Raw genomic sequence first — 27,241 nt, 5'->3', positions numbered from 1 at the left:
GTAATCTGACCTTCAAAAAGTGCTACTTAGTAGCCTAATTTGGATAAATGATTTTGATGGACCAACATTCCAGTTATATTAATGTAATCTTCTTTTTCTTTCAGACGGATATGCAGCACGCGGGCAGCAGCTTTCAATGGGACAAGCTGTCGCCCGCCGAGTTCCAGCAGCTGCAGGAGTTGACCTCGTGTGAGTACCTTCCTCTCATCATTCCTTACCCAACTATGGAGTTTTTTGCCGGTTCTTCTCCATAAGAATGACACTTTGGAACCGTGCAACTAGAGTCATTACTGTAACGTTTTAAAAGTTCCTGGAAAACGGCCTATTTGAAATAAAAACTTTTGATTTTAATTTTGATATGTTGGTTCGGCGTCCAATCTAACCGAATGCAGCTAAGTTCCTCTATTTTGCTTTTATTCTTTAACTAATGAAAGAAAATAGAAGATCATCCTATTCTAATCTGGATTAGGTTGACTTGCAAATACTGTGACAGGTTGGCTGCTTAGATAAGTGTTTTATGTGCATACATGTTGAAAACGTTCTTAAATCTTACAAAATCAATTAAAAATATTGATTCCCTTTAATTAAACCTTATGCTGCCCTTTTAAAGACCTATTAAAAAACGACTTCTGCACTGAGGAGTTGATTCCTTCTGGTGTTACAAACATTAATTGGTCGAGGTCCTTTTAAATTGGTCTTTTCAGACCTGTGCAACTAGAGCCAACCAATGTGAAATTTAACGTTTCTTAAGTGCCTTTTTTGTCTACTGGAAATAAAAATATATTGTTTTTTTTAGTTACTTCGTCTCATTTTGCCCACTTTCCTATTACCAAGAAATAATGATTACTTTCTAAAATAAAACCCAGTACTTTGTGAACGATTCTAATCAAATAACATTTTAACCAAACTAAACTAACCGTCCATGCTATTAAAAGCACAGATAATCATAAAATAGAAAACGGAATAGCCGCATTTATTGTCAGCATACGTTTGGGAATAAAAGTAGTCCTGTAGAACCACTTTAATATAATTCAATTAGACGTATGGATACCAAATGTATTAGAGAATTAAATTTATACGGTTCGCGAATTTGGGTAGCCGGATTAGGGTTGTCAAAACTGCTTGTGGAAGTGATGTTTCGCTATTGGTCATTTGTAGGTCGAAGCTTTGTTTCGAATTAAAAGAAGAGATTTTGTCGTTTTTGTCATTTTTTTAGAGTACTTTAATTGGCTTGTTAATCGCGGCCATGTTTAATCAGGCTATTAATTGTTAGTATTGGCCGTTTAATAATAATATGTTTGATTTATGGTCTTCAAATTGAAGTATCGCTCTGTGACATATTTCTAATAAGATAGTAATAGTAATAAGATTTTTATTAAATTTAAATTTTTAAATGAAAAATGCAATTTAATTAGACTCGTTTTGTAGATTAAAAATCAGCTTATACCAGTAAGGTTTTTTTAAATTGCACAAATCTCCATTTGTATATGACTACAAAGTTGCATTTAAAGCAATCCGTCTCATACTTCCGACATTTAACTCCCACTACTACTACAGTACACATCAATCAATCTCACCCTATCGAGGCCCACTGCTGGACATAGGCCTCGCCCAAGTTGCACTACAACACCCGGTCCTTCTCTTTCCACATTGAATCCTCACCAGCCACCTCCTAACAAAAATTCGCAAAACTGCCAACCCTAAATGCAATTTCCCCTTATTACTGCCTTCATATAAGCATACCCACTTCGCGAATGGCTATGACTAATTGAAATTGATACCTTTTATTTAGATTAGGCTCACAATTGCACGAACCGGACGTCACTCGCGAAAACGAATTACGAAAATGGACTGTCGCTTACAGCATACAGAAATGTGTATGGAAAATGTTCTCATTTTACTTTTTTTAGGGTCGACTTCCAGTCTGACAAGTTTCATCTGAATAATGCAGCTACCTGGCTAACATAATATCGTTTTTTTAGACTGTAAGCTTAGGTACTCCCGAAGCAGAGGGATTGTCCGAAATGGGTACCGTGGCCCAGGTACACGAAGGACAAAGGAAGGGAACATGGGTGGGTTTTAGTCAGAAGGAGTCTGACACTCCAAATCTCTGCTCAACCTAAGGAGACTTTTGATAATTTCCCATTCGAAAAAAGGCATAGTTACTGCCTACACAATTAAGTTCCGTTTTAGTCCAGTTGGTACTTAAGAACCCGATGGTAAGTATCTGATATTTTCTTACGTCTCCGTCTTTCTGCTCAGATTATTTTGTTCTTGAGATTTGGACTCTTACTCCTCCTCTTTAGATCTAGGATTATCAGTAGAAGATTCAAATTCATATAGTATTATTCAGAAGGCACGTTTCGTTGGCCTTTTAATGTCATTTTTTAAAACAGTATCCTACAGTTACAAAAGTTCAAAGAAAAACAACGATTATCGTAGATGAATGAATAAAAGTCAGGACCAGTCTAACTTGGTCTCCGAGACTCGGCGACTCTGTACCTAGCTTAAACATGTTTGGCTGTCTGGGTGGTCCCTTTTTATTTAGCCACAAACCATTACCTAGTATTTTAACGATAATACGGTCCCACTAATGCGTGGTCAAGGGCTACAGTTGTAGGTTACAAACTCATTACATTATGAGGTCCCTAATATGGTTTAGGTAATTACGCTTTGTGCTTTTTCGCTGGGAATTGGGAAAATGTTGTTATTAAATGATTGAAGTAAAACTTCTTTAGGCGCGACTAGGAGGTAACTGGACGAGAATGCAATGGAAGTCTGTTATGGCAATATGGCGTCACGTTTCTATACCATTCAATAATTTTTTTAATATTTTTGTTTTTTTTTGTCCTTAGACAGTTTATAAACTGTCTAAGGACCTTTCTAAGAAGAGAAAAGGTTGTGCCGACGACCCCAAATAAAATAATTAGGATAAGGTCAACGGAATGATGATAACGGTGATGATACAGTTTATAAAGAAATTTTTCAAAATATTTTGAATAAAAAGTAAAAAAAAATGAATAATAATAAAAAAATGTTATAATAGCAAAGATTTTTTACTTCAATGCTTGTGAAGGTTACACACTCTTGTAGCTTCAGAATCAGAATCAGAACTTCATTTGTGAAATATAAGTATACACTAGATCACATGTAATTTTAATAGCTGTGTTTTGCTTTAAGCTATACAAATATTATTACACATTGCATTCGTGCAGTATTAAAACAATAATAAACGAAAGATGAACAACGATTTACTCACGTATTCATCGGGTTTGCCCGACTAGTTTCGGACCCAACCGGAGTCATTAATCATGAGCTGACGCGGCGGGCGAGCGAGTCTAACACTTTTGTTGGGACCGAAGCTAGTCTGGCAATCCCTATTAATAGGTACGCGTGATTAAACCCTTACATCATTTAATAATGAATTATACTCAAAATAGTTACTATATTTTTTTCCTTCTTCACAGATTCAACGAAAAAGCTTCAAGATGTCCTCAAAGAATTTTGTGAAGTCAAAAAGCAGAGTTCCGATGGGGTAAGTCAGTTTAGAAAATATTTTAATCAAATTTTTCAGGTTCATTAATGAGGGTCGGCAATTCGCTCACTTAATTATTAACTTTATTATTTTGTTTAAAAAAAATTGCGAAATCGTACGTCATCATGATTCTTCGTCCATTTTAAAATAAAAAAATTGTAGGTTTGTTACTTACGTAATAGTTTTAATTGGTCGCTTACCGCGAGGTTTTAGCTAGGAGGCCCTTGCCCAGCCCAGCCCAGCGGCCAGCAGGCCTTTTTAGTTCTCACTGCTCTGCAGGACTTCATTTTTTCTATAAAATATAAAGCCATCTTTAAATACCATTTGGCGTTTAAAGAGACAAATAAATCCAAATACTGAAGATACAGTGGGGACAAGGAACCGGTGCAGTCAGTAATGGCCTAAAAAATTGACTCAAAACAATATTTTCCATAGTAAAAGTTATTAAAAACCCTATTACGAACTGCAAAAGAACTTATTTCATTTCGAAATAGCATCCGTATGTAATATTGCAATGACCAACTTCCACCCCCTACCACGATATCTTAAACCAAAGTTATCTCTATGTGGAAACAGGATGCCGCTCTACACTCTGTAGCACTGCATCCCCCTTTTTCAACGACAGTAGCGCTTCTACATAATAATATAACGTTCTGCAACTTTCACACAACGCCATCTAGTTTCAAACTAAGCTAAACTCGTACAAGACAACCGAAAAACATACTTGAACATTTCTAATTACATACATAATATAGATAAATTACACCCAGACACAGAACAAATGATCATGCTCATCACGCAAACATTTTCTCTGGCTGGGGATCGATCCCACGACCTCTGGTATAGCAGTCAAGCCCACTCACCACTAGACCAACAGCTAGTAAGTGATCATGGTAGAGGGTTAGAAGAAACTTTCTGAAAACTAATATCACTTGAAATGTATCAATGATTAGGTTGCGCGTCCGCTGCGGATATGGTTCAAGCTATCGTGAAAGTAATTTAAAACTAAAATTGTGTTTTTGATCTGCAATTTCTGACATATCTAGTCCACTATAAAAAGGACTATTTGATATTAATAAGTTTGTGTTATTTTTGCTGTATGATGTACTATTAGCTGTAGCGCGTTGTCAAGAAGATAGGATTTTTAAAATCGGGTTAATAGGACAGGTTTTATTTGGCGACCTCCGTGGTCGAGTGGCGTGGCGGTTTCAAGATGTCGCTAGCTCTGAGGTTCCGGGTACGATCCCCGGTCGAGTCAATGTAAAAATTCACATTTCTACATTGTCCCGGGTCTGGGTGTTTGTGGTACCTTCGTTGCATCTGAATTCCATAACACAAGTGCTTTAGCAACTTACTTTGGGTTCAGAACAATGTATGTGATGTTGTCCGCATTATTAAGTCCGCCCTTGTGCATTTTAATGTATAAGACGTGTAAATAAATAAAAAAGTCGGAAAACGGAAAAGTCTAGTTTAAGCTCGTCCCCCCATTTTCCTACTTAATAAAGCCTGTTTATCAACAGTTAATATAACTGATAATATTATGATAGCACGTACAGTTAGCAAGAGAATGTGTTTAACAAAGTGGGATTTAGAAAGTGCCTGTATTTTTCAGACTGGCAAAAATGGTAGTGGTGGTCTTGCGGTTCTTGGCATAGATTGGTATGCACAAGGTGCAGGCTCGGTCCGGACGCACGTTAATTATTATCATTGTGACTACAGTTTTAGACATCCAACCTACCTTTATATCCGCCCGAATAGAAGGAAATATAGCAAATATGTGTTTCCCGATTATTCTAAGACACTGCTAATCAATATTTTAGGAAAATATCTAGACTAGGCCATTAAAGGATCTACGACCACATCCTAAAGTAATATTGCTTCCGCAATGAAAGTGTGGTAGAGTGAACACCGGTGTCTCTCAAATTGCAATATTATAATTTATTAAATAATTATTTGATTATTTTTTTAAAGATTAACTTATGGAGTTCTCTCACTTATTCTTCTCCAAAAAAAAACAAAAAATATTACCGATTCAAAACTGCTTGAAGAAGTCATTCTTGCAATCAAAACTCTTTGATTTTGTTTTTTGAGATGGTTTTCGATCACTGAAAGCTTTAAAGACTTTGTAGCTGACAGTACAATATGATGATATCAAATCAAATATATTGCATTTCTGTGTAGATTTATAGAAGCTTTCCTATAGCGAATTAATTTACTAAATTAGAATTAACCGTTATCTCTATTGACGTAAGTATTTGCGTTTATTAGGGCAATGCTTTTTGACATTTTGATGTTGTTTTTTTGCTTGTCTGGCTGGCTGAGTCAGATTTTATTTGCACTTTTCTGATAGTCAAATTCAGAAAGTCTGACCACCAGTATTACCAAGGGGTGTCGGTAACTGGATTGAGGAGGTCAGATAGGCAGTCGCTCCTTGTAAAACACTGGTACTGGTAAAACGCACTGAACGGATTTAGGTAAAACTTGGTGAATAGATAGTTTTTAACCAGGATTAACAAATAATTTTTATCCCGATTTATGTTCCCGTGGGAACATTTTCGATTTAAAGCGACGGGCCAGCGGGTAATAGCTACTGAAAAGATAAGAAACCATTATTACTTAATCTATATCTATACTAATATATAAAGCTGAAGAGTTTGTTTGTTTGAACGCGCTAATCTCAGGAACTACTGGTCCAAATTGAAAAATTCTTTTTGTGATGATAGACCATTCATCGAGGAAGGCTTTGGGCTATAAACCATCACGCTGCGACTAATGGGAGCGAAGATATTAGAATGAAAATGTGAAAAAAACAGGGCAGGTATAAATCATAACTTATATCTTCTACCGACGGGGACGAAGTCGCGGGCAACAGCTAGTAAAACATAAGATGACTGAAAAAAATATCGTTATCCCTATTACAGATTAATTACGTCCAAAAATACGTCACATACGTCAACTGATGACTTATCCCCCAAGTACCGAAAACCCACATCATATTATGAAACAACACGATCCCAAAAAGAGATCTTACTTCAAAATAAGTCCAAAAATATTTTTGTTACTATTCCCGAATAAAAATAACATAAAAATCTCTATCCAGGACAAAAGGTATATTAAAATATATTTGGCTGGATGCTTTACACCTTTGCCTATTTTACGAGCCTCAGATAAGGAACAGAGTTGCCATTTATAACCAATAGCCATCAAAAAAGACATTATAGGAAACATGAAAACTTTTATAGGCACACACGAGAGAGCGAGACAAAAATCCTGACGTCATATCTCCCGTCCCGCTCCAACAGAATGACGTCACTGCCTTTGACAATCAATGATAACAAGTTATGTATGCAATTTATTTTAGACTGTATTTCTATAGGCGTAGAGCAGGAATTTCATTAAATGGTCATAGATAGTAAATGTGACGTCACTGAGAAGGGGTGTGAAGTTTATCGGGATTCTTGGTTTAGATTTTCGATTTTATTCCTTTGTGGTAAGGTTGAATTTTGCTTGCGGTCTATAAATAAATTTGATGTCACAAGTTTGCCAAGGATTTGCGAGGCCTATATATTTGTTCTAAGTGTTTTTTCTTGTATCAACGATTTGATAAGAGTAGAGTTTCATTCTTCCGGGGTAAGGAGTGAGGGGTAAGCTGAATTAGGGGTAAATATCAACAATAGGGCAGAACTTACTTCTAGTTAAGGAAAATAAGATTTAGGAACGTTTTTTTATAACTATAGTAATTGAAACCTGTGGTTTTTCCGGTGTTTTTCTCTTTCCCCCATTTTGTATAGTATAATTTTTTTTTTCCAATATTTTCTGCTTTTCGAGCCGATTTAAAGGTAATTCGGTGCCTAAAGCCTTTACATTGTCATAGGACAGGACAGTACCTGCAATTAAAAATATCGAATAATCAACGATTCAGGAAAATAAAATATCATGAATACCAGTGCATCCGTTCTTGAGATGACAAAATTTTCCAAGCGCAATTACATCACAACTCCAAAGATGTAATATTCTGTGGTTTACGGAAATAGTAAAATTTAACCCTACTAATTAGTCACCGATGACAGTTCGTCTGCCAACAGGCTGCATCTCATGAATCGTGATAGCTAGGCATTTAAAATTTCCAAAGATGATATTAATATCATTATGCGGCCGCTATCACAACACATACTAAAAATACATATCGAAGTTAAGCAACGGTTGCTGAGGTCATTAATTGTAAACGGTCATAAACCCCTAAATTTAATTGCCCAACCGATTCGCTTATCTTTTCTAACAGAACTCCCCGTACCGCGACGTGACTCGCACTTGCCCGTATTTTTTCAAAGCTCTATCGCTCTCAAAATAGACTTACCTAAGTCATTGAAACTTCCTTTCGCAATACAATGAAAATTAACTGCAGAACAATATAGTTCGGTAGGGGGTAAAGGGGGATAAACAAACAGACTCGTAAATTAACATTTGAATGGGGCAATCAGTAGCTATCATGGCTTTTACAATGAGCGGTAGGTTTGGATCAGATCTATACACCGTGATTTTTTAGTCGTCTTACAAAAGCAGCCCAGTTCATGTATCCAATGACTAGAACACGTTCATGAAAAAAAAATAGGTATTTATGAGATTTGAAAAAAATTAAAATGCAATTTTTATTGAATATTATGATGCAATTCGTAGTTTTTTAGAAACACAGCTCTGTTGTGAGTGCGGTCCGAGCCTTGTAACAAAGGTGAGGGGCGCGGGCGGGGGCGTTTTCATCATTTTTAAGAGTATATTTCACATTGCACATGAACTGGGTTGCTTTTGTAAGACGACTAAAAAATCACCGTGTATAATAAACCTGGTCTCTTAAATTTGACATGATGGATAACCGGGATTCAAAATTATTAGATTTAAAAAATCTGAAAATCCACGTTCAAAATTTTATTAAAAGTAGCGAATGCCATCCAGCCCTTATCAGGTTTAAAAGGGGTAGTCCCTTGAAGTGAAGCAATCTTCTTAAAACTGTAACTCTTTGTTTGAAAGATCTCTGCCTATCCCCTAATGAGGCAAGCGTGATGTACAAAACGGGGACATTATAAGAAGCAACATCGCTAATAGCTGAACTTCACACGATTGGTACTCAAACGGGAATTTCCAGTTGAAGTGATGAAGAGGCTAGGAATGCCATCAGGTATTCATATTATGAGACTCACAGATCCTCCCCACTATTTTATACACTCACTTTCTTGTTTGTTTGTCGTTCCGGTTGGATTTTCGCAACTCAATTTTGAGGCACTTCCCGATAAGCTAGCAGGCTGAAATGTTCAGGGTAGCTCCAAACCCGATTTTAATAACATTTGAATGGAGTGACGTTTTTAAATTTATTCATTGATTATCAGCTATAACTGCAATTGTAATTATTTGTAATAGGTATGACCGACTTATATAGAGCTTTAATAAATAAAAACTATGGTATTTATTCCAAACAAGTAAAGTATTTGTCCTGTGTAATTTTACCAGCTATGTTGCTTTCGGTTTCCAGTTTTACTGAATTTAGCTGCTAAAGAAGAAGTTATGTGGATCATGTCTTTTCTTCTATTAAACTGCTTTTTTTTTCATATACCTGTTTTATTTGATTGTTCTGTTTATTTTTTTAATTGGTTGCAATCAATTTGACTGAAATTCAGCTGAAAAATGCATTTAAGTAGAACCCACATCCAAAATTAGATTAAGATCCTCAGTGGGAAAGCCCTTTCATATAATAATAATTAGACGGTGATTTCTCAGTCTCTGTTTCCACAATCTCATGAGAAAACAAACCCATCAATTCTCCGAATTTACGTAGTTAACAATAAATAATGATTATAACATAAAAACTACTGGTTACTACACCAAAAGCGATATTTTTTTCACATGATGAAAAAAAATAAAAAACTCAAGTTTTGACGTAAAAAAAAGAACATTCAAATTTAGAAACTGTTCCAGGAAAGAAAAAGAAAAGTTTTACGTCCTAAAAATAAATTCTTATACATCACTCTACTTCTGCCCTGTGCACATTTACTTAAAAACCAAGACACTTAGCAATTCCCCATGACACTTGACAGCACCCTATTCTTATAAAACCATAATATTACGGGTTCACATAATTTGACTTGTAAATTCGGGAAAGTCCCGACCTTAATATCCGAAGCGTGGCGACCCTACTCTACAGGGGGATGAGTGCGCCTTGATTACGAGGCGCCGACACGCCGACAGTGTAGGGTTACCATGGGTTTTTATTTTGAAGGATAAATCATAATAAATTAAAATCAGTCACGTCTTTAAAATTTTATCTATCCATCAAATAACTTTCTATACCAAATTGTTGGACAACCATACATAAATATTTAAAAAAACATAAATATTTAACAATGTCAATGTCAATTGTCAATAAAATTCTTTTCAACTACTCAATTTGTGCTTACTTGTTTGGAGTCATTTATATTCCTTCCCGTCCCATGTACGTAGTATTTGAACCTGCAAAAAAACTCTTATTTAGTATTAATCAAGCTAGACAATCCCTAAGAACATGCATGGGTTAAGTGATAGAAATATAGTTTTTAATATGACCAGGTATATTTTTACGTTGTATATTTTTTCCCACATTTTTCCTTTCCTAAGCTTCCTGGGCTGGCTTATACCATTCACCGTAATGCCTGTACTAGTTCACCCCTCCGTATTTCCTCCCGGCCTTATATGGTAATATATTTGCTAAATCTACAGTCCGTAACAAAAATCGGTTAACATAATCCGATTAAAATTGCCACTAATTTTGCCGAAATGCAACCATAGGGTATTTGACTGTTCAGTCCGTCAGAAAGTTTTCCAAAAAATCTTCTAAACTGATTTTATTATTTTATCACTTAAACAAAAATTGAAGGGAATAAATACAGTGAAATAAATCTGGGTGCTGTCCATTGTAATTGGACATTCAAAATGTGCCATAGTAGCCTAATTGTATTAAATTAATGAATTTTGATATAGCAGTTAACCGCGATCATAAAATCAAGTCAAAAGAATAAAAAAATCGGCTTATCCAGCCCGAAGTTATGAGGTTACAAACATTAAAAAACCGACGATTTTTGAACCTATTTTTTTATGTCAGTTGATAATCTGATTTAATTTTGCAGTTGTTTTTGATGATCTCATTTTGTTGTCTATTTTTTGTTGCTAGCTGTACGCTTTCGTATATTTTTCTCATTTCTCTTCCTCCCTAATGTGGCTTAATCCTGTAATTTTCTGTGTTATCCGAATCAATATTAGTTTATGTTTCCTCTGTGTGTCAAATGTGAAAGTAATGGGAGTTTTATATTGGTATCAGGGTTGGGAAAGTCAAAAATAATATAGATTCATTTTATTTTCTGTTTTTGATTTGATTAAATTATTTTTATTGAAAATTTGTTGTTTTTGGGTATGTAGGTGATACTGCTAGATAAGTGTGCTTAAAGTTAGAAATTTTAAGGGACTGGTAGACTTATTATTTAACTTTAATTGTGACACTCGTGTAAACAAAACTACTTAAAATTATTAAAACGTTATACGTAGACTGTGAATCAATAAAAAAAACACTTAAAAAGGACGAGGCTAAGAACAACGAAGAAACTCATAAAACTACATTTAATTATTTAGAAAATGGACTAAGAAATAAATTATATAAAAAACACAATACAACAAAACAAATAACAACAAAAAAAACATTAAATACAAAAAAATATGTCCGACTTTAATCCAAAATCATAGTCACCCTACAAACAAACCGGCTACAAAGGCCCATGCCGTCACTTTACCACTTATTTCGGGACATTTCCTACCGACACTCGCGCTTGAGACGCTCACTGACTTGAACGTAAAATATGACGTCGTTATGAGAGCACTCATTTAAACTAATCACTTTAGCTAATACACTTTAAGTAAAGGGAAGAAATTATGTAAAAAGATGTAAAGTTTTTTTCATGGTAAGCAGAGGTTGATGAGGCTGGTATGTGGATGGGTGACCGAAAGTGTTAGCTTACGAATTTTGTATGGATTGTATAAGGGAATAGGGAAAGACTGATGGCTTTTAAGTCTCGTAAGATATAGGGAAAGGTAGAGCTCCGATCGTCATGCATATATACTCATTGCTGGTTGGCGATTTATAACCTTCAACGCAAACATTCAGCGATTTCAATTTACAATTTTTCGGAATATATATTTTTTTTTCCTAGCCTACTGTGTACCACTGCTGGGCAAAGGCCTCCCCCAAATCCTTCCACGACTCTCAATTCTGGGCCTCATGGTATCTATGGCCGCTTCCTAGGTCGCCCACGACGACGCCATCCATCCGTTTAATATTTTAAAAAGATATAATAATGACTCTAGGTGCACGAGATGATTGTAATGGTGTTATTACACCATCATAATCATCATAGGCGTGCATTTAAAGCTATCTAAAAATCATATTCAAGTCATTTATTCAAATTAGGCTACTAAGTAGCACTTTTTGAAGGCTAGGTTACATTGGACAGCACGCAGTTTAAGTGATTTACCTGTGTGAGAGAGAGCGATTTGTTTTCTGTACTCATTCATAGAGCCTTCTTCATCTAGGACCTCAGTTGCCTAACCTCAGTTTTTCGTTGTAATTGTTGCTTATATGAGAGTAACAGAAAGCAGCTGTCTGTTCTTCCCTTCGTCCGTAAGAACGGTTCATTTTCCTTCGTTTTTTATAAACTCACTTTCTTGTTTGTTTGTCGTTCCGGTTGCATTTTTGTTACTCAATTTTGAGGCACTTCCCATTGAGCTAGCGGACTGAATTTTTCAGGGTAGCTTCAAACCCGATGACAATGCAATTTACAGCATAAAAACGGCTTGACCGATTATGATAAAGTATTGAATGGAGTAACTCCAAGAGTAACGCCTTACATTCTTATTTTACATCGACTTCTTATTTTATGGACATAAAAAAACGTGGGAATTTTAGATTTTTTTGAATATCTATTAATTATTACCGATAGTAAAGTTATTGTGTAGGTGTAGAGTTATTAGCTGTTACGTATGACTTCCGAAAAGAAGAACCTCACTTTATAACTTCATTATTCCAAGTCGCAACTTAATTAAAACAACAAACTATCTTCAAACGTATTGTTAAATATCACAGCCGTTTGATGTCACCGCCGCTTTGTTACAATCCCTTAGATCGCAAGTTTAATCGTATCGAATTCGCGATTGTCATCAGAATTAATGGTTTCTAGAGATAATGGCGTATTGGGTCTTCGGGTTTCAGCATCAATATTAATGATGAAGGTTTAACGTAGTTGTAAATTTAATCTGTTTTTTATATGATCACCCAACGCCATCTGGTGTCAAAGTAAACAAACCTTATATTATGAGTACGAGGTAACTGGTAAATATTCTTATTTTTAAATACCTATGATACTTCATCTAGACAGTAAACAAATGATTTTGCTCATCAAACAATTATTCTGGGTGGGAATCGAATCCAAAACCATCTAGTATAGCAGTCAGGGCAACTAAAGTCAAGATCAAAGGAAGAGGTTTTTAAAGCTTCATGGCTTATAGACAACATGAAGTATGTTGCTAAAGTTAGTCATTTGTATTGTACAGAGATTATGTCTTAACAACCAATGTTTTTGTTTTTAGTTACAGCGTCAAAAAACGTCATCTGTGAAAATTTTCATTTGCCTTCCTATCGCGGTTCATGAGAACTTTCCCGGTGATCGACGAACCGACAGAGAATGGCCTTAGAGTGGTGTAATGGAGTCTTGATTTTACCCCAAAAACATAAGCCATTGTCAAAAACCAAGGCAAAGAAATAGATATACGGTAGCATCTTCACTTGGAGCAAGGTTCAAACAAAATTAATCTTTAACTACTCGACTCCTATTACAACTTACCCCATAGGTCATTCTAATTTAGGGTTACCGTTGGGGTAATAGTTAGTGTCAAGTTACGAGGGGTCTATTGTACCCCCTATTTAGTTGCCGAAATTGTTTCAGCAAGGTTGAGGGATCATTACACCCCGTAACGTGGTGGGGTAACAGTTGCAACTTGTGCGAGAGTTTGCAGGTTCGAAACCATGAGATGGTTTTTGTAATGATTTGTAGAATCGGGCATCAGCTATTTGCTATAAGTTAGGCGTGATTGTCAAAGATGATTCTTCTGTATTTTGACAGGGGTGCTTACCCAGCAGTGGGAATATTCTTTCATAATTTTGGTTACGATACGATTTTTTCCCAATCAATTAAATTAATTTTAAATTATATCGTAAATATGAGTACTGGCATAATGGTGAAGTATCCGGGATCTCAGGAATAACGGGCTAGGTGATCACAATCAAACAAGTATCTTCCGCTAGACGTATATTCGAACTGAGACCGTTGGTACAAAATAATATTAGTTGATGAGCAATTACCCACACATATTGATACATTAAATAAATACCCACATACATTACACCTCCCCACTTAATCTAAACATACAGATTATACACATGATATATTTATATATATTTTTTTTTTAAGATACAACATTTACTAAAACTAGCTTATCCTATCTTAAATCTACTAACAGGTTTCCTAACACGCTTGGATCGCTCCTCTGGTAGCGGTGATAACTGAGGCGGTTGAGCTTGACTTTCAAGTTGACCCCTACTCTCGCCCTCCCTTAAGTTATCTGCACCGTCTGTGCCTACCCCTACCTCTGATGTCGCGACCGCATCCCCCTCTCCAGCAACCGGTACTGTCGCTGGTGTTGAACTATCTAAAGCGTTACTATCAGGACAGGTAACATCTGATAATCGCGCTCTGCGCTTTATATGATCTATATGCTTCCTTGTAATTCGACCGTCACCGTTATCTATTAAGTATTCTCTCGAACCTACTTTAGCCTCCACGACGCCTTTTAACCACTTATCCCCGCCGGCGTAGTTCCTCGTCCACACGGTAGCATGTGGTTCAATCTCTCGAGATACACCTCCTGCGTTATCAACTTGTCGCTGTTGTGCGACCCGTACCCGTTCCTCTAGAGTACGGTCACTGCGCAATACATCTAACCTGGTGCGTAGCGAACGCCGCTGCAATAACATAGCTGGGCTTTGGCCAGTTGTAGTATGCGGTGTGTTCCTATAGCTTAACAGAAACGCTTGTAAGGCCGCATCCACATCCACATTATCTTTATAAGCTTTCCTAATGGTCGATTTGCATACTTTCACAGCATTTTCTGCTGCACCATTGGAAGATGGGTGATATGCCGGTGAGAAAAGTTGCCGAATACCATTACTATTTAAAAAGTTTTTAAATTCAATGCTTGTAAATGGCGGGCCCTGATCCGACACTATTTCAATAGGCAAGCCAAACCGTGCAAATGTATTACGTAACACTTTAATAACCTGACTAGCATTGGTACGCGGCATTTCGAAGACTTCCAACCACTTACTGCTTGAATCCGTTATAATCAGGAATGTTTTACCGTGATATGGTCCCAGAAAATCAATATGTAGCCTACTCCAAGGTTGCGCAGTGTACAGCCAGGGCTGAGGTTGCGCTCGCGGTGGGGCTGCGCCCTCTGTTAAACAAGTTTCGCAACTTTGACACAGTGCTTCAACGTCCCTATCTATGTTAGGCCACCATACATAACTACGTGCCAGCGACTTGGTTTTAACTATACCCATATGAGCTATGTGTAATTGCTTTAACACATTTACTCGTAACGTGGTTGGTATAATCATTCGATAACCCCACATTAAGCACCCACAATCTGAATACAACTCATTACGTCTCATGAAATAAGGTTTTACTGTTTCATCTGTACATGACTGTGGCCAACCTGATTGTACATACAACATTATCCTGCTTAGTATTAGGTCTTTTGCTGTCTCTTTTCTAACTTCATTATTCGTTACAGGTAAAAAATCTTCCACAAAATTTAAGTACGACCTCTCGTTATTATTACTGTGACCATGTTTCTGTTTAGTATGCGGTAACCTCGATAATCCGTCGGCACAATTCTTCTTAGAAGCTACATATTCGATTTCATAGTTATAACCAGACAACAAAATTGCCCAACGTTGCAACCGTGAAGCTGCCATAATCGGTATTCCTACTTTGGTTCCAAAAATATATGTCAATGGCTTATGGTCCGTCCTAAGTATAAACTTTCGACCGTAAAGATATTGGTGATATTTCCTAATACCAAACACTATAGCCAAAGCCTCCCGGTCTATTTGTGAGTATGCTCGCTCCGCGGCGCTCAGTGACCGCGACGCATACGCCACTGGCCGCTCGCCGGCCTCGGTGATGTGCGATATCACCGCGCCTACCCCCACTGCGCTCGCGTCAGCCGTCAACACGAGTGGCTTATCCGGAGAATAATGCACCAATACCTCACTAGAAGCTAGGATGTGTTTTACCCTATTAAAAGCTGCCTCACAATCACTACACCAGTTAAACACCACATCCGCTCTGAGCAATCTGTATAGGGGTGCGAGTATGGTACTAACATTCTTAATAAATTTAGCATAATACATGGTCATTCCTATAAATGCTCGTAACTCGGACACATTGCAGGGTGTTGGCGTATTAACTATAGCCTTGACTTTGTCTTGGCACGTATGTACGCCCTGTTTGCTGATAACATGACCTAAATAACTAATTGACTCTGAAAAAAAAGTACATTTTTCTTTCTTTACTTTAAGACCATGAGATAGTAAACGGCTGAATACTTTGTGCAAATTATTAATATGATCCTTAGTATTGAGTCCTGTTATTATGATGTCGTCTAGAAATACCCCTACATGTGGCAAATCGGCAAATAACTGCTCTAGACGTTTCTGAAATATGCCAGGACTAGAAGCCAACCCGTAAACTAACCGATTAAACATAAACATACCCTTGTGTGTGTTAATAACTGTATACTTTTTAGATTGATCTAGTTCCAATTGTGCATACGCTTGCGACAAGTCAATTTTACTAAAACGCTCCCCGCCGTGCAAGCGAGTTAGCAAATCTTCGACTCGAGGTAACGGATAACGGTCGATTTCTAAAATCTTATTCAAAGTTAATTTATAGTCAGCGCAAATCCTAATAGTACCGTCTTTCTTCACCACCGGCACGATCGGCGTAGCCCAGTCGGAGCGGTCTACCGGGGTGAGGATGCCGTCGCGCACCAGCTGGTCGAGGGCGCGCTCCACCGGCTCGCGCAGCGCATATGCCAGCGGGCGCGCGCGCATGAACACGGGCCGCGATCCCGGCCGCACGTGTATGCTCACTGTGCCGCCAGTGAAACGTCCCAGGCCATCCTCAAACACTTTAGAGTATCTGGAACTAAATTCCGACAAATTAAATTCAGCAGTTGTTACATTATTAACTACTAAATTGTCACTATACTCTAAAACCGGAATTTCTATCTTTAATTCTGCCATCCATTGTCTGCCGAGTAATATAGTTTTTCCATTTTTGATGATATACATTTCTAAACATTTCGATACATTTTTGTATTTGACAGTTGGTTTTATTACACCCATGGGATTCACACTTTCCCCCGTGTAATACCTTAACACAATATTACATTTCTTTATCTGTAAATCGCTAAATAAATTGATATAAGTATCATAATCAATGCAAGATATTGCACTGCCCGTGTCGCACTCCATATTAATGTTTCTGCCTTGCACATTTAGTGATACATAAATAGGCGGGCACTGAGTTATAGATAAGCTATTCATATCGCAAAATATTACCTCCCCGCTATCCTCGCTATCCGATATTGAATCATATGTCTGTACATCTCCCAAGTGATGATGTCCCACTTCTAGCGGACACACTCGACGAAGATGTCCTTGTTTATTGCACATCCGACACACATATCGTGTAAATTTACATGAACGCGTATGATGCGAGCCTCCGCATGCGCCGCATTGCTGGCGTTGTTGCCGCTCCGCCCGCTCGCTCGGGCCGGCCGCGGCCGATGCACCGCCTACTGCACGTGAGCCGCGCCAGCTCGCACGCCGCTGCCCGCTGTGGATCCGTGGCCGCGTCTCAGACTGCACGACACTTGCCTCACGACCACTTCGTCGTCGCTCCTCCGAAGCTATCACTGCCAGACAATCGCTTGCTGAGTCAGGCCTACTGTGTCCTTCAACCACAGCCGCATTCCTCTCCGCCGCCTCCAAACTCATCGCCAAACGATAGGCCTTCGCAAAATCCAACCCGTCCTCTGCGAACAGACGTTGGCGAATCACTTCACTGTTGATTCCGCATACAAACTGATCTCGAATACTTTCTTCAAGCCATGTTCCAAATTCACAATATTTCGTCATTTTCTTTAAACATGCTACATATTCCGCTATGTTCTCACGTTCTTTTTGTTTGCGTTGACGGAATTTGTAACGTTCAGCAAGAACACTCGGCTTCGGTTGTAAGTGTTTTTCCATAATGGCCGTTAGCAGTTCAAATGACTTAGTGTTCGGTTTGTCCGGTGTGCACAAATTCACTAATAGTTCGTAGCTTTCGGCTCCCATAACCGTAATCAGCGTAGCTACACGTAATTCACTTTTAATATTGTTCACTAGAAAATAATTTTCTAACCGTTCTACGTACAACTTCCAGTCGTCCGATTGCACTTTGAACTCACTAATCTTGCCGATCGACATTATTATAAGCGTTATTATTGTCTTTATTAATATTTAATACACTGCACACGCAAAGCAGTATCCCAACTCGTCGCCACTGAAGTATCCGGGATCTCAGGAATAACGGGCTAGGTGATCACAATCAAACAAGTATCTTCCGCTAGACGTATATTCGAACTGAGACCGTTGGTACAAAATAATATTAGTTGATGAGCAATTACCCACACATATTGATACATTAAATAAATACCCACATACATTACAAATGGTAGCACTGAAAACTAAAAACTACTTGAAATCAAGTTTTGTTAGTTTCGGGAAATTTCAAAAAATACAGAAAAAAACATTATTTGTCATTAATGCTGTGTTAAAAAGATATATTTTGATGTTAAATTATAATGACCTACATCTTTTCAATATTTTTTAGCAAGTCTGGCAAAACGCACGTCCTTCAAGGATCAGACAGGGTTTTTCATACATCTTACTATCCCACTAATATTATAAACGCGAAAGTTCGTATGTATGGATGTTTATTCCTCTTCAACACAAAAACCACTAACCGGATTTAGACGAAACTTGGCACACAGATAGTCTATAACCAGGATTAACACATAGGTTAGTTTTCATCCCGATTTTATGTTCCTGTGAAATCATTTTCGATTAATAGCGTGCAGACCCGCGGGTAACAGCTAGTACTGTATATAACACACCGTTCATGTGTGGGTTGCTAGTTGGTATTTATTTGAGACCTGTGATACGCCTACGATTGTCTGGTTCCGTTGCTAAACATTCTATTTTCGGTACCTTTCGGGTAGATGTTAAAATGGTACGAATGGGACCTAAACATGTCTATTAGGGGTCTATTTTCGGAGCTCTTGAGAACTAAATCTGGTACGATTGTATGAAAATATTTTTATTATTTCTGAATCAATTTCGTGGCTTCCAAGCGGTTTGATTAGTTTTATTGTAGATCCTGTCTTATAGGAGTTGCAATGACGGGTATATGTTGGGGGCTAGTCCCAAAAAAAAAACGCATCATATTTATGGTTATAATAAGGTCATAATAGAATCAGAAAATTTAAAAGATATTTGAATTTGAATTTGAAAATAGACTTTGTTGTGGAATAATAGCCGACGTTTAGCAACGATTGATTCGTATCTACTTATAAATGACTATTTTCTCTTTGCTTTTGCGGAACCCGATTCCGAATCGCACTTGTGCAGTTTTGATTTCATTTTAACAAAATTGAACCAGACAATTGAAACCTTAGGTATTATATATACCTACCTACCAATATACCTACATCCAACTGCTGGGGCTCAGGCCTCTTCCCATATAACGAAGGTTCGAGCATTGATCATTAAGATATTACCAACATATTATACGTCAAAATTTAATGTATATTTTGACCAACCGTTTTGGAGCATACACATTTTCCCATATTAAATACTATGCATGATTGTATTGCACCGGTTATAATGACGTAGGCGTATGACGTCATCGTCATTTAGTTAACCTGTCACGTGGGTAGTATCACAGAACTTGTGTGGGCTTCGGAACCATTGGTGCAAATGGAAACTCAATTAGGTTTTGAAATTCTGCGGAAATATACATATATAGACTTTAATAATTATGTCCAGATCTGGAATCTGTATTCATTTACGTCTAACTAAAATGCGTGGTAATTCTAGGTGGGTAGGTCTTAAATTAAAATAAATGAGAGGGATGTTAGCCGGGGTCGCTCTTGTGGGAGGGTGGTAGTACTCTTTCTGACTGAACCTGAACCGCCGAGCTGCACTTACGCGTTTGGTCGATTCGTGGCAATGCGTTGCAACGCGTATGGGGCACTGCCCGACCAGCTAACAGGCCTAGAAGAGGATAGGTGCTATGTTCTTTGTGTCCATTCTTTTGAGGTGTGAGGCACTTTGTAACCCTTGAGAAGGTGTCCAAATGGACTGAGGCCAGCCACAGTTGCGTAGAGCATGCGTGAGAAATCTCGAGGCTCTGGCTAATGCATTGGGCCCCGAGTGTTTTGAATTGGTGAAAGACCGCCATATCGCCATGCTGTACCCTCGGTATGGGTTCAAGTCATTAATTTTCCAATAACGAAAACAAAAAAATGTTTTTTTAATACGATGCGGAACACAGTGGCTTGTCGTTTAACAGCTATGCCATGGTACATAGGTAACTGCAATATAGTACTTGACGCTATAACTCCAAAAAAGGTAAGAACTAGAGGCGTTCAAACCTTTCTAGAGGATGTTAAAAAGAGATTATTTAATTCCTTTTCAGTAAATAAACATCTGAAAATGAAACCAGATACTGGCCCGTTGATCTAGTGGTTACTAGCCATGATTGCTATACCAGAGGTCAATCAGTCTGATTCCCATCCAGAACAAATACATGATGACCACAATCATTTGTTCTGAATTTAGGTGTTTTTTCCACAATATTCATATATTTAGAAACATATGTATACGTAGATACGTTTAACACTTGTCACGTACTCACAACACAAGCTTTCCTAACTTTAAGACTTCCTGGCGTTGAGCGACAAAACTGAATCTCTTTCCCGACAAACATCCATAGCCCAATCTACATTACACTACAAAGGTACCCCCCCCCCCCATTGTACACCGCACACGACCTTTGTCAACCACAAACACACGAACACTTAACGAAACGACCAATCACTAAAGCAGTCTGTTTGTCACAAGTACTGTATAGGATACAGTACACAACTCCCTTTGACTTGCATACCAAATACCAGGGACAGTGCCACCAGGTCTCAAAGGAGTATGATAATACTTGTGCAAGAGAAATACCGTAAGGTTTCCACAAATTGAGGTGGTCGTAGGTCCTATAGCAATGTTTTGTTGCAAACTTATAAACGGTAAAGTTCGAAAAAGTTCTTGAACAAATCCTACCAATATTATAAACGTGAAATTTCGTATGAATGGATTTCTGTTACACTTTCGACAAACGTTAGTTAACACAAAGGATAGTTTTTATCCCGATCGTAATATTTTCTTGGCGTATTTGTAGCCGGTGAGACCGCGAGCGACAGCTAGTGCGTTAAAATATTATGTTTTTTTAACGATCCCAAATTATTATGATTTTGTTGAATTTACATTGTATCGGTCCTTCGACAGACACCGGCCGTCTTGTTAACTCTACAATCTATGTCGGTTCCTAAAATTTTTCTCCAGATAGCTTCGTTTTTGATCTCTTATCCTACATATGATAACATATGAGTATATCCCAAACGGGTTTATTTCAGCACTGCAGTGCAAAACCAGGCCACCTTTCGCTATGCAGCGAAAGGGGGCTGAAATTTTTACCAGAAGGTTGCAGATGAGTCTGTATTGCTGGCTAAATAAGTCATAATCTCGCGAATTTTTGGTAGGGTCTGTACCTAAAGGGTGAAAATAGAACCCTGTTACGAAGTTTCATCGTCTGTCCGTATGTCTGTCACAAGAACTTGCTAAACTGTATTACTTAACCCGCTATAGATTGACGGTTGAAATTAACATCATGATGTATTTCTACAACAATAGTAAAAAAACGATGATGAGCAGCAAATTTATAAGGTCACGAATTTGATGGGTAACTGATTTTTTCTAAAATATTTTTAGCTTATCATTACGGAACTCCTTCTCTCGAAACTCACCTCCCTTGGCACATGACTGGTTTTACTTTTCAGCTACAATCTGCGATTGCATGGAAACGCGTCAATTTTCTCGAGCCCGTAAACATTTCTTAGAATATTGACTATATGATGTTCAAAAACATACTTTCTGTAGAAAGCAGTCTTGCTTTTATCTTCTACATTTTTCTATCAGCTTTTCCATCATTAGGAAATTGAATATATTAGCTAAAATAGCTAGCTCCTGAACAAAATGAAACAAATGCAGTTTGTATTCCAACAATAGATAATGTGTAGATGTGTAAGTAGATAATGTGCCAACGGAATCAAGGTCAGAGAAGGAAAACTCGAAAGAAACCCTGTGCCAACCCGTCTAGCCAGCGTGGCACCAGTAGGCTAAATACCTCCATGAAGAACGCACCAGGAACCAGGCCCCTAGTCCCCGGCAGCCCCACTAGTCCTGGCCACGGTAGCAGCCAGATAAACGGTGGGGCAGGGGGTGCTAAGAATCTCCGGCAGACGCCAGGCTACCACCCCAACCGACCACTGGCCCTGGTAACACATAACGTGCGCACTTTGAGGACAGACGAGAAACTGGTTGAACTGGAAGAAGTATTGAGCAAGTTGTGTTGGGACGTAATAGGTTTGTCGGAAATCCGTAGAGAGGGTGAGGATACGATAACCTTACAGTCCGGTCACTTGTTCTACTTCCGGGAAGGAGACAGAAAGTCCCAAGGTGGTGTCGGGTTCATCGTCCACAAGTCTCTCAAGAACAACATTGTGTCCATCGGAAGTGTGTCGAACAGGGTAGCGTACCTTATACTCAGAATATCCAAGCGGTATTCGCTGAAGGTCATACAGGTCTACGCCCCTACAAGTACACATTCTGATGATGAGGTGGAAGCTGTGTATGAGGACGTAAGTAGAGCCATACACAACACCAAAACACAATATACTGTTGTTATGGGAGATTTCAATGCAAGGCTGGGCTGTAGAAGTGATGGTGAATTGAAAGTGGGGCAATTTGGTTATGGGCAGAGGAACTCCAGGGGACAGAGGCTGGCCGACTTTCTGGAAAAAGAAGGACTCTATATGATGAATTCTTTTTTCCAGAAGCCGCCTCACAGGAAATGGACCTGGATGAGTCCCGACGGTATGACCAAAAATGAGATAGACTTCATCATGAGCAACAAAAAACAGATATTCAATGATGTCTCTGTGATCAATATGGTTAAAACCGGAAGCGATCACCGCATTGTGAGAGGCACATTGAATATCAATGTTCAACTCGAAAGATCGCGTCTGATGAAGTCTACGCTCCGACCGTCTATTGCACATATCGAAAACCCCGAGAACTTTCAACTCGAATTAGCAAATCGCTTCGAATGGCTAGACAGCTGCGCATCGGTGGACGATTTGAATAGCAGGCTGGTAGACACTGTCCGTACGATTGGGGCTAAGTATTTCAAGCCCAACCGTAAAAATAAACCTCAAAAACTATCCGACCACACCCGGAATCTCATGGCTAGTCGACGTTCTATGACGCTCCAAACTTCTGAGGACGCAGAGTCATATAGGCAGCTCAATAGACAGATCTCAAAGTCCTTGCGACGCGATATTCGCTCCTTTAATACGCAGCATATTAAGGAGACGATTGAGCGGAACCAAGGCTCCAAAGTCTTTTCAAGAGACATGTCTATTGGGCAAAGCCAGCTGACGAAGCTGAAGACAGAGGATGGACGCGTAACGTCTGATAAGTCAGAGATACTACGGGAGATAGAGAGGTTCTATGGACAGTTGTATACCTCGGTCTCAGTTGAGCCACCTGGCTCGGAGGGAGACCCAAGAGCCAAGCTAACCCGACACTACACCGAAGACATCCCGGACATCAGCCTGTACGAGATTAGGATAGCTCTCAAGCAGCTTAAAAACAACAAGGCGCCGGGCAAAGATGGAATCACCACAGAGCTTCTGAAAGCGGGCGGATTGCCGGTACTGAAAGTCCTTCAGAAGCTTTTTAGTTCCACCTTGCTCGAGGGCAGAACGCCGGAGGCGTGGAACGGGGGTGTTGTGGTACTTTTCTTCAAGAAAGGTGACAAGACCTTGTTGAAGAACTACAGGCCCATAACACTGCTGAGTCACGTCTATAAGTTGTTTTCGAGAGTTATCACGAATCGTCTTGAACGCAGGCTCGATGACTTCCAGCCTACCGAACAAGCCGGTTTCCGAAAAGGCTATAGTACCATAGACCACATACATACGCTGCGGCAGGTTATACAGAAGACCGAAGAGTATAATCGGCCACTTTGCTTGGCGTTTGTGGACTATGAGAAAGCCTTCGATTCCGTCGAAATTTGGGCAGTCCTTAGGTCTCTCCAGCGGTGCCGTATTGACTATCGGTACGTCGAAGTGTTGAAGTGTTTGTATAGTAACGCCACCATGTCAGTCCGAGTACAGGAGCATTGCACGAAGGAAATCCCTTTAAAAAGAGGAGTACGACAGGGAGATGTCATATCTCCGAAACTGTTCACAGCTGCTCTAGAGGATTCCTTCAAGCTTCTGGAATGGAAAGGACGAGGCATTAATATAAATGGCGAATACATCACTCACCTTCGGTTTGCCGACGACATCGTGGTCATGGCAGAATCGCTGGAAGAACTAGGGCAAATGCTCGGAGACCTCAACAGAGTATCACAACAAGTGGGTCTCAAAATGAACATGGAAAAAACTAAAATTATGTTCAACGTCCATGTTAGACCCACCACAGTCACTGTTGAGAACTGTGCTCTTGAAGTTGTACACGAATACATTTATCTAGGACAGGCAGTCCAGTTAGGTAAGTACAACTTCGAGAGAGAGGTCAGTAGACGGATCCAACTCGGCTGGGCAGCGTTCGGTAAATTGCACAACGTTTTCTCGTCCAAAATACCTCAGTGCCTTAAAACAAAGGTGTACAACCAGTGTGTGTTACCAGTGATGACTTACGGCTCTGAGACGTGGTGCTTCACGAAGGGACTTTTCCACAGGCTCAAAGTCGCTCAGCGAGCTATGGAGAGGGCTATGCTCGGCATTTCTCTGCGGGATCGAATCAGAAATGAGGAGATCCGTAGACGAACGAAAGTCGCCGATATAGCCCGTAGGATTAGCAAGCTGAAGTGGCAATGGGCGGGCCACATAGCGCGAAGATCGGACGGCCGATGGGGCAGAAAAGTTCTGGAGTGGAGACCACGTACCACCAAGCGCAGTGTGGGACGGCCACCTGCCAGATGGACCGACGACCTGGTTAAAACCGCTGGGTTCCGTTGGATGCAGGTGGCAACGAACCGGTCGCGCTGGAGAAATTATGGAGAGGCCTACGTCCAGCAGTGGACTGCTATGGGCTGACATGATGAATGTGAAAGATATCCATTTTACTTATTCTTGGGACAATCTCGTGTAGTTAAGGGCTAGTAGAGTTGTGACTGTACTTTTGTTAAGTAGTTTAAAGTAAATAGATAATCTCACTTATAAAAAAGCGATTGTCAAAGTTTTCTTATTTGAAGAGAGACCTATGCCAAAAAGTGAAACGCTGATAATCACGACGAGCTCATGATTGAGGACTCCGGTTGGGTCCAAAACTAGTCAGGCGATCTAGATAAATATGCGAGAGTAGACCGTTATTAAATAAATGAAGAATTCGTATCAAGAAAGTTGTTATAATAATTATCAATCTGTTGTTAATCACGACTGCTGGAGTTAGTCAGGTTTTCAATTTCGTTTAATTCTATTTTTTTTCTTCTAAAACTCCCGCACTAATCAATTTAATCCTTCTGTTGCGGGGGTTTCACAAACATACAACTCACATGCACAAAGACACCCAGACTCACAATAAGCTTTCGTGGATCACACAAATGCTTGTCCTATGCGGGGATCGGACCCGCGACACGTCACGCTTAGTGGGCTAGGCGTGATGACCCCAAACCGGTAGGCTATCCGTGCAGTCCAAAAATTTGTTACGGTCTTTAGGGATGTCAACAAAGGGATTATAACTCTGTATTGTTCTCAAACTTCCACAACAGTTCGAATTATCATGTCAATTATATATTACAAATTTCCATAAGTTCATACATAAAAAACCCAAATAAAGACTTCCAATTAAGAAAAACGAAAAGAAAATCAAAACCAAATATAAATCCGGATTCCGCTAACGACTTGATCTTAAAATTCAATGACCTTACCAAAGCGGGAAGCAACGAGCCAAATTACTCTAGAGCTTACCGAACATCACCTATAAGGGTGCGATTCCACTGGAGAAAGATCCCGAAAAAATCCATGTTAAGAAAATAATGTGACCGCCTCTACCAATACTCATTATCATCATCATCATCTCAGCCTGTAGCCGTCCACTGCTGGACATAGGCCCCTCAATACGTTCTCCAGCGAGACCGGTTCATTGCCACCTGCATCCAACGAGACCCAGCCAATTACCAATACTATGTATAATTATTATATAGTCCTCCTTATCGTTTTCGATAAGCAAGACCCTTGGCAATTCACTTCCTAGCGTGAGCCCTGATGTGAGTGGCTAGACCGAGTTTGGATCTAAACACTTGGTCGCAAGCGCTGCAGTAAAGTTGACCCAATATGGGTGTGGGCTGTATTACTACTACTAGATGGGTGTGACCTCCTAGATTCGCAACGAAATTAGCCAGAAATAGTAAAAAGGAGGAGCAAGAAAAAAAATCCAGTTCCTTCCATAGCAAGCGGGAGACAATAGAAGAAATAGCTAGTTGTAGCAAAGAAAAGAGATTGACTTTAAATAATCGTCGAAATTGAACATTCGACATCCAAACAGATATATTATGTATGAGTATAATTAATGATATTGGAGTTTAAACTTCGTATTAACATCCCGAGGGATTGTATCGGGAGAGGTACGGATGTGACGGAGATTGCTGACTGGTTTCAGATAAGTTTCAGTCTATCTGTATTTGTATATTATATAACTGAAGTATAGTTCATCATTGGCCTAGCCTTCTCCCAACTATGTAAGGGTCGGCTACCAGTCCAACCGGTTTCAGCTAAGTACCAGTGTTTTACAAGGAGCGACTGCCTATCTGACCTCCTCAGCCCAGTTACCTGGGCAACACGATACTCCTTGGTTAGATTGATTGTCAGACTTTTCAAGCTTCTGACTACCTTGTAACGACTGTCAAAGATGTAGGAATAACAGCCGGGACCCACAATTTAACGTGCCTTCCAAAACACGGAGGAACTCGTTATGATAAAGATGGTCACCCATCTACGGACCAACCGCGTCAAGCATAGCTTAACCTGTGATCGATTCACTTATGCGGTTATAGCTTAGCCACAAGCTCCACAAAAATAGTTGATGTATGTAAATGATGTATTCTTTGTGTTGCGTTGTGAGTGTTT

General features: G+C 39.1%; 2 protein-coding genes across 4 annotated transcripts in view; one reads left to right on the top strand and one right to left on the bottom strand.

The window, feature by feature from the left end:
* The window catches only part of LOC113504265 (diacylglycerol kinase 1-like), a 118,082-nt gene that overhangs the window by 67,587 nt on the left and 23,254 nt on the right, over positions 1-27,241 (top strand). For all 3 annotated transcript variants that reach the window (XM_026886481.1, XM_026886483.1, XM_026886480.1), the window contains 2 exons: positions 105-189; positions 3,468-3,535. In XM_026886481.1, the coding sequence (XP_026742282.1) occupies positions 105-189; positions 3,468-3,535 (153 nt within the window). The remainder of the gene's footprint in view (positions 1-104; positions 190-3,467; positions 3,536-27,241) is intronic.
* LOC113504264 (uncharacterized protein K02A2.6-like) lies at positions 13,899-17,407 on the bottom strand. The gene is made up of 2 exons (XM_026886479.1): positions 17,289-17,407; positions 13,899-16,872 (listed from the first exon to the last, which is right to left on the bottom strand). The coding sequence occupies exons 1-2, from the start codon at positions 17,333-17,335 to the stop codon at positions 14,097-14,099; spliced, it is 2,823 nt and encodes a 940-aa protein (XP_026742280.1). The 5' UTR covers positions 17,336-17,407; the 3' UTR covers positions 13,899-14,096.

Source organism: Trichoplusia ni, chromosome 21, assembly GCF_003590095.1.
Source record: "Trichoplusia ni isolate ovarian cell line Hi5 chromosome 21, tn1, whole genome shotgun sequence".
In the NCBI taxonomy this organism is placed as follows: domain Eukaryota; kingdom Metazoa; phylum Arthropoda; class Insecta; order Lepidoptera; family Noctuidae; genus Trichoplusia; species Trichoplusia ni.
Note: the sequence above shows the minus strand (reverse complement) of the source record. Positions and strands in the feature narration are given on the sequence as shown.

Bases quoted from the DNA above. Each gene is read 5' to 3' on its own strand.
- LOC113504264 (XM_026886479.1), bottom strand. From the start codon at position 17,335: ATGTACAGACATATGATTCAATATCGGATAGCGAGGATAGCGGGGAG. The intron at 16,873-17,288 runs GTAATATTTTGC...GTCGGAATTTAG, and splicing joins ATAGCGAGGATAGCGGGGAG to TTCCAGATACTCTAAAGTGT.